The sequence below is a fragment of the Harpia harpyja genome, chromosome 6, assembly GCF_026419915.1.
Source record: "Harpia harpyja isolate bHarHar1 chromosome 6, bHarHar1 primary haplotype, whole genome shotgun sequence".
Classification (NCBI taxonomy): Eukaryota; Metazoa; Chordata; class Aves; order Accipitriformes; family Accipitridae; genus Harpia; species Harpia harpyja.
In genome coordinates this window covers 24,664,567-24,676,726 of record NC_068945.1, presented here as the reverse complement: position 1 = coordinate 24,676,726, position 12,160 = coordinate 24,664,567, and the positions used below count along the sequence as shown (strand labels likewise).

The 12,160-nt window shown below is 38.8% G+C and overlaps 1 protein-coding gene across 3 annotated transcripts in view; it reads right to left on the bottom strand.

Moving 5' to 3' along the window:
• POLR3B (RNA polymerase III subunit B) overlaps positions 1 to 12,160 on the bottom strand; it is an 82,082-nt gene that overhangs the window by 24,997 nt on the left and 44,925 nt on the right. For 2 of the 3 annotated variants that reach the window (XM_052789679.1, XM_052789680.1), the window contains exons 20-23: positions 6,289 to 6,498; positions 4,273 to 4,431; positions 2,714 to 2,831; positions 895 to 1,037 (exon numbers count right to left, since the gene is read on the bottom strand). In XM_052789679.1, the coding sequence (XP_052645639.1) occupies positions 895 to 1,037; positions 2,714 to 2,831; positions 4,273 to 4,431; positions 6,289 to 6,498 (630 nt within the window). The remainder of the gene's footprint in view (positions 1 to 894; positions 1,038 to 2,713; positions 2,832 to 4,272; positions 4,432 to 6,288; positions 6,499 to 12,160) is intronic. The other variant, XR_008235572.1, reaches the window with a different exon arrangement.

The following is a 12,160-nucleotide window of genomic DNA, read 5'->3' as shown; positions in this document are numbered from 1 at the left end:
CAAAACTTGTCCCACATTGAGACCAATGGAATCAAAACATGATTTTAAGTCAGTTACAGTCAGACTGTTTTCGGTCACTTCTTTCTTAACACCCCTCCCACACCTCCCAGCCCTTTGAGATTCAGAGAGGATGGTCTGAGTCACGTTTTTTTGCCATTAAGGTCAAAGGGAGTCCACTGCTTTTTTCAACAGATATAGAAACAGGCTCCCGATTTTCATCTTACTATTAACATTAACACTAGAGAGCTACTTGCCACCACACAGCTTCCTAGTAGGTACCCATTTTCAATTCTCGATTTGAAGATCTAGAGGAGCCCCAGATCATGTCCCAGGTGTATTCTCAAAAACATTTTCCCCTTCTTTCCGGACTCTGCTGGTGCACTCCTAGTTGCATTCCTATTTGCCTCCCTTTTACACCATGGCTTTGAGCTGTCTATCTGCAGTCTTGTCTTTAGAGCAATTATGTCTGCAGAGATGACTTGCAGACATCCCATTCCATCCCTGGTCTTTTCTGTCCATTCAGAATAGGCCCTTTCACTCTTTCCTCCAATCTCTCTCTTGATAACCCACTGACAAACCTGTCACCTAAAACCAAATTCACATTTGGAAAAAAATCCCAACCAAATCTCAAAACCCTGTTCTTGTTTAAAATGGGCAACTACAGTATTCTCCAGATTCATAAGTCAACAGAGAGTTGTGTTTGCCAGTTCCTCTCCTCAGTTCCAGAAACATCATTGCTAAATTAGGTGAACTTAACCAAAAAAAGAGATATGGTCTTCTACCACTGCATTCATAAAAGATCTGAACCAATCAATGGAAACATGCATGATGATACTAAGTATGTATAGTAGGCATACCCAGCCTGTGTTTATTTTTATCAAATGTGTGGCTTACCTTTCTGCCCATGACGACTGCTAAATTTATCACCAATTTCTGGACGTCTAGTTTGCCTCAACAACATTTTTATCAAGAAAGCATCCTCTGCATTTGATGAAATCATTACTTTTTCAATATAAGAATCAGTCGCACCTTTGTAGCTAGTACAAGAAGACAAAACATGAGTTTTACATCTATGAACCAAACACAAGTTACAAACAAGTATCTGTGTATTGGTAAGCTTCTGGCCAAACTATAGTCTTCACGGAACTTATATATGGGAGGCCAATGGAGCAAAGATTATATATATAAAAAGTTCCAAAGTACGGTATGTTTCTGGAAAAGAAAAGGCTTAAGAGATACAATAGAAACAAAGGGAGAATTAAGCTGAACTTTTAAAGAACAAGGTGTATTTTTTTTGTCACGTGGGCTCTTCTTCATGGAAAAAAGCTTCCTAGTATATTGCAAATTTCTGGATCTTCAGTTAAACAAACAAAAGCCAAATAGAGAGTTATAGTTGAAGAAGGGAGTTTAAGGCATATACCATGAGTACTTAAGAACAAAATTAAGGCATAATATCCTGACTGAAACTATGCATCAGGTGCAGGTGTGGAAATGAACCAAGGGCAGAACATAGTATGAGGTACAGACAGAGATGAACTCTAGAGTCCAAGATGCAGGGATTATGGAAGGAGAGGAAAAAGGTAGGCATGACAGAGCAGGAAGGAAATTATTCTGGTATCAGCTTTTTCATATGTATTGCAGAATAAGGATAGAGGAGATTTTAATACCTTATGTAGGAGATTATTTTGTCTCGTTCTTCAGGTAGCTGAGATGGTCAAACTATGACACCTAAACTGGGAGCCCTGGATCCATGTCTTTATCTGGCAGAATTACTTCTTTGCTCTTGATAATTACACTGTTGCCTCACTTCTCTATTAATATCTCGTAGGAGTAAACCTAGAGCTTTCTGTTGGTTATGCAACACACAGAAGTGCAGCAAAGCTAATTCTACCTTTCTGATCTGGGTACCAATTGCTTGCCTTGCTCTCTAATTTACCAAACTGTCAAGGCTATTCCTGACAAAACAGTGAAAAACCCTTTATTCTTTCTTTCCCTCTTTCTTTATTTTTACATTTAATGCAAAATTTTCACCTCACACCTCAGAAGCCCTCTCCTGTTCTTTCAGGACAAGGACAAGAGTTCAGAAAAACTCTTATTGACTGTCCTTTCCCATTCACTGGTGCCTTGGTAAAGGACGTCTAACTAGAGCGGCCAGAATGAGCTGACTGTCAGCCTCTGAGACACGAAGGTCTCCATTTCCTGACCTTGTGCCTGGCAAAGTGAAGGCTGAGCACCAGTCAGCATTGGCCATTTTCTGTGGGAGCTGGTATGGAGGAGATGTGCCCCCTCACTAAGTACACACGTGTTCTCTGCCCTCTCACTCATCCTGCTTTTCTCCTGTTTCTCCATCCCTTCATCCATGAGCGACTCCTCTCCCCTCTACCACTGTCTTAGCTCTCTCCTCAGTTTCTCCTGGGAATCTACTCAGTGATTCCTCTCTATACGTACATCTTCAGGAGGGTTCCTCCCTCTCTTTGCAATTCCAGCCTTTCAGAATCTAGGTGTCAGAATCTAACTTATCAGTGATTAACTGGCTAGGCACTTCTGAAAATAACCTAGGCTCCGAAAAATCCTGTGAAAAATCAAGACCTAGGGAACTAGGTCTATTTTGCAGAGGGAAGTTTATGCCTTTGACTTTTCTAGAATTGAATAATTTCTCAGATACCTTTCCTCCATGTACCTTCCCCAACTATAAAGTTATGATGCAACATACGTTACTGGCACATCTTTGTACTGTGGCTGCTGAGGCACACTACTTCCTTCCAGAGGTGTCTGGGTCACAGTTGGCATAGATTTGTTCACAAGGACTTGCTTATTTTCTACTTTTTCACCTACAAAGAACAAGAAAAAAAAGCACCATGAAAACTTATCTGGCTACCTATGTTAGAAATACATTTTAAGCTTTAAAAAAAGGTAAGCTGGAAGACAAACCAGAAGGAACATGTCCAGGAAGTATGCCGTGTTATTTTATTAAATATTGCATGGTAAGGGAATCATTAAATTAGCTTTTTTTGGTAAACCAAAACAGAACAGCTTGCATGCTGGGTGCACTATGGGAATAGCTGTTCAACACACCCTGGGTCTAAAGAATACACAAAAGTGTCTGAAGTCATCTGCTGTAAGTATGGAGAAAATTAACAAGCAACACCGTAACTGACAAATTTTAGAAATGCACACCTAAATTCGGGACATCGCATTATTTCCACAATGAGTTGTGCAAGACTACTTTCAGCCTCTCTTTGCAATTACTTTTTCCTATTGCTTCTGGTCTCACACATCAGCTATTTTCCTCCCCATTTTCTTATCCTGCTCTTCATACAGAAAACCAGAGCAGTAGCATGCCCAATAATACTAGTGCGCATCAAGTACCTGCCTCCCACCTCCTCCACAAAATTACACTGAACTTCACCCTATGTCTCTTCTGTCCACATGAACTATTTCAGAGAGTATTTACCTACACGCTGAGAACAGCCCTCATCTGTCAGATAGGATAGTGCTATCTATCTATCCTAATACTTCAGAAGATTCTTACCCTTTTTTTTAATTAACTTTGAAAGCTCCATTGTGATGTGTTAAAGAGCAAAAGTGACCCAACTGTGTTGCTCTAATGGAATTAAGTTTAGTGCCTTCTAAAGCACCTTTCTTATTAGATCTCAGCAGATCTATTAAGCTGTTTCCTAATTGAAGGATGACAGTATGGAAGGATTCTTTCTCAAACTTATTTCCATTGCAAAGTTACACACCTGTCCTCATAACTAAATGTAGTTGTGTTTATCTTCTTACAGCTCTCCAAACATATTTCTAAAGTGTTAAAAACACAAGGTTTTACTTCCTCAAAAAACTGCATTAACTGACAGCATGCTAGGAGGTTTTGACACAAAATCAAAATAGTGAGGAATCTATCCTTAAACAACAACGACGACAGAACATATGAGACACAAACAGTAAAAAACCACAGTATTAAAAGTTTGCCAGTTTGGCGATATAAGAATACAAGTTCTAATACTTCAATAGATACACACTGTTAAAGACTCACTCTTCTACTTAAATATAAAGCTCCCTTTTCTCATGCACAAAAAAATCCTCAACGACTGGTACCACACTGCTTTCAGAAACTAACATTTTTTAATTTTCCATACAATACTACCACCTTCAAGGAAAAAAATATAATTACACTAAGTATAAAACAAGGTGCACAAGAAATATTAACAGAACATTAATTCCTACCTCAGATTATGAACATGCCATGACTGAACATGTAGTTTGACATACCTGGAGAGCAGATACCATCAGCATCTAAAATTTCATGGCGCCAGATTGGTTTACGGGTAGCTGCATCCAACATAGGACCCATAACTTTATCAAATGTCTGGTTTGTGTAACGCTTCAGTGTACACTTGGCGTTCTTGTATACAAGACACCTTCCAAAACCTAAAATGTAACACAAACTCATCTGCCTAGGAGTTCAAAGATTCTTTATAACACATTATCAGAATAAAACAAGAATGCTGATCCACCTCCTGAGCTACATTTTATTAGTTACATTATTCATTATCTTGAATATGCATAACATTGTACATGGATACCTAGTAACTCACAATTTAAAAAATCAGATCATGCATGCTACTTTTTTTAGACATTGGACTATGGTCCAATTCTGAAGTTGTGCTAATCTCCTTCTATACCTCTGCACACACGCGCACGCATCATTTCTCTTACCTTTGGCGGTCCACAGGGAGATACAACATAGGAGAAGAGACTGTAACAGGATGAGCACAGCACCTCTTCCTTTCGGAAGTTCTAAGAAACCTGAACTTTTACGCATGTTTGTGGTTGACACAAGCTAGCCTACCAGGAAAGTACTGACTGTTTCATATAATCACCCCATTACTCACTTTTTTCCCAGCTGAAAGAATTCTGAATTGCATATATTATTATAAAACAGGTTTGGTTTGGGTTTTAGATGAGAAAAGTAGCATCTCCGGAATTTCTCTCCAAGCACAACAACTAGCCACAATACTAAACTCTTTTGTCACATTTAGAATTAGAGACAGCCAAGAGCAAGGCTTTCTAATAATCCTACGTTATTTTAGTTCATTTGAAAGATGGGTGCAGCCACATACAGTACATCTATATCTTTAGATTATGTCAAGTAAGTCCTGACAAGCACCACGGCTCTCCTGGTAAATGTTACCAGTCTACCAGAAAAGAAAACATTCAGTTTTAAATCATGCCTGTTGTTGTTTTAGAAAAGGAGGCATAAATTAAATGCGGCAGACATTAATGCCAAAGATACATGTCTAGGAATACTATCATTGCTGCCTAGCAACTAGGAGGAAGGGAGTGGGGGGGGGCGGGAATAAAGTGATGGAAGAATCTGATTTTGGCCACCCGAAACTAAAACCAATTTGATCACACTGCACTATGTCTTCTCTCAAGGGAACTTATTTAGAAAAGAGAAAGAAGAGAGACTAAGTTTTCAGGCAACTCTCCTCCAACCTCCAGCAGCATTAACATAAAGCGCTGAAGAATTATGGAGAGAGCGAGACAGGCTAGACTGGCACAAACATAGGTTTCACTTGGTTACCTTCTATTTGGTACTTATATACTTTTCCTTAAAAGTACTGCGCAGATTTTTTTTTTTTTTTTAAGGAGGTAGGTCATTAGTTTACCTCTGAATAAACACTAAATTATTTTGCTCTAGACAATACTATTATTTTCTCTCAGAAAGTAGGCAATACTGCTATTGCTCCCTCAGGGCATAAAAAGTTCACAATGACACAAATTGCCACACGTTCCATTCCTTTCCCAAATACATTCAGAAGTCTAATTTCATCTATTGCTTTTGTTACTGGTGAAAATAATGAGACCCCTCTATCAGTAATAAACAAAGGTTCAGGTGACCATCTCAAAAGCAAGCCCAATGGAACAGATTATCTAATACATTACGCTTTTTGTAAATTAAAAGTTTTCAAAAAGGGACCATTTACACTTTTTTATTTGAGGTCAAAAGTTAGCCATTTTTTCTTATAATATCCATACACAGAAGTTTATTTACATGTTGGCAACTTCACCACACTATTGGAAGCATGGAATTACAATCACTATTCATACAGAAAACAAACAAAAGCATTCAAAGCAGTTTTGGAATTCGATTTCTTAATTAGAGATGTACTGTTCATAACTGCATTAAGAGTTATTATAGGACAACACCACGACACAGTAAGTTTATTAAAACATTTATTAGAACACACACTAGAGAAGTGGGAAAGAATTGATGGTTCTTACCTCTATCCAAAGAGGCCTTGTTTAAGACAAGAGCATCTTCAATATCGTAACCACTGTAGCTCATCACAGCAACTGTGGCATTCTGTCCAGCAGGCAGTTTCTCAAAATCTATCAGTTCAATTGTTTTTGTTTTTACCATTGGCTTTTGTGGATAGGCTAGAAGATACATAAGAGTATCTATCCTGTTTCTTTGATTGTATCCAATAGTACCTGTATGTAAAAGAAAAACAAAAGTGTGTGAACATTAGTGAGTTTCCTAGAATGTTTTGGCTAAAAAATTACCAAAATGCAAATTAACTAAAACCACAAACTGAGGAATTTCTTCTAATAATAGAAACTCTTCAAGAAAAGAAGGGGGGGAAAAAAAATCTTATAAGAGACCGAACCAAAACAATTTCACATTATTATATTTAAATAAAGATGTAAGTGGCTTCTTAATTTAAGCTTCCAGAAAGAATTATTTATTTTTTCTTAAACACAGAAAACCTAAGCATCAAGACAAAAAGAACAACAACAAAAGAAATCCAAGTCTGGTCTGCAAAAAAGATTTCTTTTTAATCATGACACTGAATAAAACTGTAAGTATGAAGTTTGCTTTTATTGTTCTAATAGCCATAGGGGTTTTTTCTGGAAAGCTGAACTTGTGTTCCATAGACCTAATCCAAAATTTCATGAGGATCAATAGAAAGACTCCCATTGAGTTCAAGAGGAACTGCGGATCAAGCTCTGTGTCTTCCACATCATATTTCCTTCCTTTTCTGGGCAATAATTAGTTCAACAGCAGCCTGTGTTAGAATGTCACAAAGCATGAACAAAGCATACAGTTAGCAGCAGCCAAGACTGATTTACTTTCTGAAATTAGAGGCGTCATTGCTAGAAAGACTACAGTAGAAGTTCACTCACAATATATTTGTCTTTTTACATGAAATTAATTTTAAATTTACGGTTCAGAATTCAATCCTTTGTATAGACCTCCCAGCTTGAGACTGAAATTTTTGGCCCTGTCCCATCAGACTGCCAAAGTGTCTTCTGAAATCTGAGGAAAAACTAATTAACACCCAGCAGGGAAACATAAACTGTTGTGTAGCAGAACAAAAGTTAAGGCAATCGTATGTTATTAGAGTTTGCTGCACCAGGACTATGCTATGTCTCTAAGCAATTAAGAAATTATAGTCTGAAAAGTTAAAGTTTTAAAGTTTTAAGCGCTAAATATTCTGCAGTACTTGTGCTTAGGAGGTAAGTCTTTCAAAAACTTTCCATTTTCTCCTGCAATTTCGGAGGCTGGCTGCTTTCAAGGAAAGGTCAAAATAGCCAGTGTATAATGAAGACTTCACACAGCTAGAATATAGTAAAGCTGAACACAAATCTGCCCTTAGAGGAGGCCAGCTTCACGTTTTAGATGCATCTACTTGCAATTTCCAAATGCCTGCATTTAAATAAAATGTCTAGAAAATGAAACATCTAAAACCAGGCAGCATCATGGGCATTTCCAAAGACCTATCCTGTCCTTGGCACTAAGCTCTCTCTCCTAAACCACCACAGGTCTACCCTTCCCAAGGACGAGAACAGGGAGACAGTTCAACAGATACTATCTGAAAATAAAGCTGGCTCTTACACGCCTGGACTTTCCTTGGTTCTAGAAAGTGGATTTGAAGCAAAGGGCACAGCATTTTCAAACGTTGAGGAAGATTTGGTAGAGTTAACAGGCTTTACTTGTCTCTTGCTTTTGAACAGTTGCTTTTCTGTCTGTTTCTTGGAGAAGGAAATTATTCATCCCTGAGCACTATCTTCTGTCTCCAGTAAGTAGCAAGCTGGTAGGGCGTGGATTCATCAACACTGAAGACCTTCCTCCCCCCGTAAGGCCAAGCATCTGAAGGCCCTGTTACTTCTGATATTTTCTTAGCCTAAGTATTAGGCTTCCAAATAAAAAACTTAAGAGTTTTAGACCATTTTTTCCCTCTGCACCTAGAATGAATAATCTGTGTGCTTTCAGGATAGGTTGTCTGCTGTAGAGCTCATCTTTAAAGTTTCACGGATAAGTACATTTTCCTGTCGTTGAGAGAAATCTTCTCCTGAGTAAGCCACACCAACTTTCACTTTTGAAATGCTTGCAATTTTCTTCTCCTCCGAGATGCTTATATGCTGTACCTGCTACAGTTCACTGGTTGGGGATGCTAAAATGGGATGAAGTCTGGAGCACCTGATCATAGCTAAACTTGTCCTTTATAGCCCAGTAACAATCTGTTTAGGTCCCCTATGTATCAAGGATTACAGACGACACTTTTACATATTTCAGGTAATGCAAATTATTTCTCTCTCAGATGCTTCACATATTTCAAAGTTGGCATTTTTATCAGAGGTTCAGATGAGCCTAACGGAACTGTTACTGTTTGTATCAGACCAGGAGCCATCAGCAACTGACATTACTGAGATTTTGAGCCTCAGTAATAAACTGTATTCAGGCAACTCTTCAGGAATGGTGAAGAATATGATACAGCTTGAATACTGTATCATAACAAGTGGAAAACTTATACAGATATATCAACAATGGATATCCTAGCAGGCAAGAAACTGGTTAGAGAACAATTCAAGAGCACAAGTGAAATAAATTAGCCAAAAAGCATATCATATATCAGCAATATTTATCCTAATTGCTACGATTTAATGGTTATACAAATAATGTCTTCTTTAGACTGGTCTAATAAACCACAGCCTTAAACCACAATCTGCTTATTAAAATTAAGAAGCAGCTCTCTTCTTCTGAGGACTGTTGTGTTGGGACGAGACCTCTGTGTGGGCGTTGAAATGAAGGAAGTCACTAACTTTATTTCTGTTTTCTCTCTGAAAGAACAGAGCCCTTGTTTGCTTCAGCCAAACAGCCAAGCAAAAGTAAAGTATAATTAAAGTTCACCATAACAAACCCTGCTCACAATGACCCACATTTATAATTATCCCACCAGCAAGAACCAATTTTTTTCATTGGTAATTAGCCCTGTTTAAAGCAAAACACACAAGGTTGACCTGGATACAACAAAGATCATTTTCTTGCTTTTCTCAGTGCACGTGTGCATTCTTTCCTTTTTTCCATTTCCTGACAAGTTCTTTTTTCTTTTAAAGTATCATTTGATCATTCTTCAGGGTGAAGTAATCACTATAAAAATGCTATCTATTGATATTTAGCATAAATGGGATATTGTTATTCTGATGCAGAAAGTTTTGAGAACTCAACAGAACAAACAGCCAGCTAAAAGAAGTGTTTATCCAATTCTCTGGTATATTACTTACAGCAACATTAAACTGTACAATCAAAATTAATCTACTGAAGATATGAGCCAAAAGGGCTATTATTGCACATGCCAAGAAAAGAATTGCTGTACTTCTGTATTTCTCCTGATTTCACCATGGATTTTCTACTATTCTATCCTTTCATATCAGCACAAACCAACAGAGAAGGGAGTACAGTTTTTAAACACTGCACTGAACCTTGTGGAGGGGGCTCCAACTCAGCTCAGAGAGATTGCCACAGTACATGTATTAAGTGATCCGGATGTTCAGCATATGAAATGTTCTTTTCACTGTAGAAAGATTAATAAGTCAGTTAAAAGATACGGGTAAACTGGGGGAAGCAGTCTGGCTCATTTCTGCCTCAGCACTTCTGTGCCTGCTACCAGGGAGAGAAGAGCTGGCTAAAAGAGACCATGTCACAGAGCACAAACGCTGCTCCACCAAGAGCAGTGGCAGAACTGAGCCCGGGCCACAAAGCACCCAGGTCCAGCTGTGATGACCAGCAATAGCCGCTTTTGCTTTGACGTTTGTTTTGATTCTCTGCCAATAGGCTAGCCATACAAAATTTGGGAGCACTTTTAGCTCTCAGCCCACCACCAAGCCTTTCACAACTGTCAAAAACCAACAACCCCCAGCATTTAGTTCCTTGAAGCACATTTGTCTTCTCAACTCAATTTTAACACATTCAACTGGTTATAGCACAAGGCAAAGCAGTATATAAAGGGTTTTGCTATTTCACAGAAACAAAGCAGAATGTCCGTGATGCAGTAAGAGGGTTTTTTTTGTAATATCAAAGAAGTTGCTTCAACATAAACCTCTGCAACAAAACTCTCACCCACCTACCACCCCGCCCTCAAACACTTTCTGCTCTTCACAGGTTAAAGTAATAATTAACACCCAAACCCTCCTTTCCTTACTTCAAGACTTGCGTTATGACATTTGGGTTGAAACTGCATTGCGCAGTTGGGCTGTGAGAGCGTACAGCTTGCTTTGTGTACCCACACTGCCACTTTCACAGATGCGCATGTACACATGCAATATGGTGGATTACTGGCAGGAAAATGTGTATGTTTTCATTTCTTACATTAGGCTTTTATACAACGCTTCACAGTCAGAGGTACGGTGTGTAAAACTGATTCTCTATGTCTTAATGGAACTGAAAAGCTCCATTTAAAATTATTTCTCTTATTGTAGGAGCCTTTGATCCTCTTAAACGTTAATTTAGCAATACATGGAATGCAAGCAGTACAGACTCTTGTATTTTAATCTTAAATACTTCTCAGATTTTAAGCTACAACTGTTAACTTTGCACTGAAATGTCAACGTTCAACTGAGGTCCTTGTAGCTGCTGTTGTATTTGCCATCTAATCATAACTTCCCCACAGTGTTACAGTTCAACCTGCAGCATATGGTAAATTATCTATGCCAAAACAGAGGGACTTCATTTCAATTTAATTTCACTGAAATCCAGTTTGCTCACTAAGCGCAGCCCTAGTCCTCCAACAAGATGTCTCATTCTGCCCATGAAAGGGAGGTATTTTTCAGGACATTTAATGTTATCCTGCAGAAACATTAATATTTTAATACCTAACACTTGTCAGGGATACTGGATTACAGACCCCATTGCAAGCTCTGATGTCCACCCTCCATTTACTTGTGCTTTCACACCTTTCCCTAGCTTGATATTGCTCAAAAAAGAGCAAAGACTGTCCAAAGCTGCCGGCACAGCCCTGTGACATGGTCAGAGGGGGTCAATGGGGAGTAGCACAAGGCTCTCCTTTCCCAGTCTGAGCCCTGGGGCTCCCTCCTTGCCCCCAGGTCTTGACAGCGGAGGGAGTGACACAGTGGACTTGGACATGAGACTTTCCACATGGCAATGTTGGACCAGGAGCTGCTCTGCAATTTCAGGATGGGGAAAGAAAGCAAGAAGGGTGGATGGTTAGTTAAATGTGGGGGTTTGAAGCACTACATATCACATCTCTTCATAAATACAAACAGAAAAAAGTATGTGTAATGTTTCAGGAATATCCTCTAGGCCTCATTTGGTCAATACGTGCAGAGAAAAATCTTTTCTGCCCCTACATATTGCCACTTATGGTGGCTTTTTTTAAAGCAGTTATTACAAAAAGCTTCAGGTGTTTGCAGATACTTCAGCCAGGGCAAAATATAGCTCAGATCATGTGCCAACTTTTAAAATGTACTTTTATCTAGCTGCTTATTCTTTGAGTCAGGTGTTTTGTCATAACAAACCGAAACAAAGGCTTTTTTTATTGCTCAAGATATTCAATGGCTTTTGTGTTCCTAGCGTCAGCAGGAACGTCAGAGGATTGTATCCAAGGAGCTAAATGTGCAAGACCTAGGGTCAAAGCAGCTGAATACACCAACCTCAGAAAACACAGACAATGAATTGCAAATGACACTCAAAACAAAACGAGAAAAAAACCTTCACACAGAAAACTACAAAAGAACTCCACAGATACTGAATTGGCTTTCTGTACACACTGATCCTGCTTAACTGTGTGTGGTAACTAACCAAACCTTCTGAGACTAATAGTCATAAAATAGAGACTCAGGGGTGGGGGAAAGA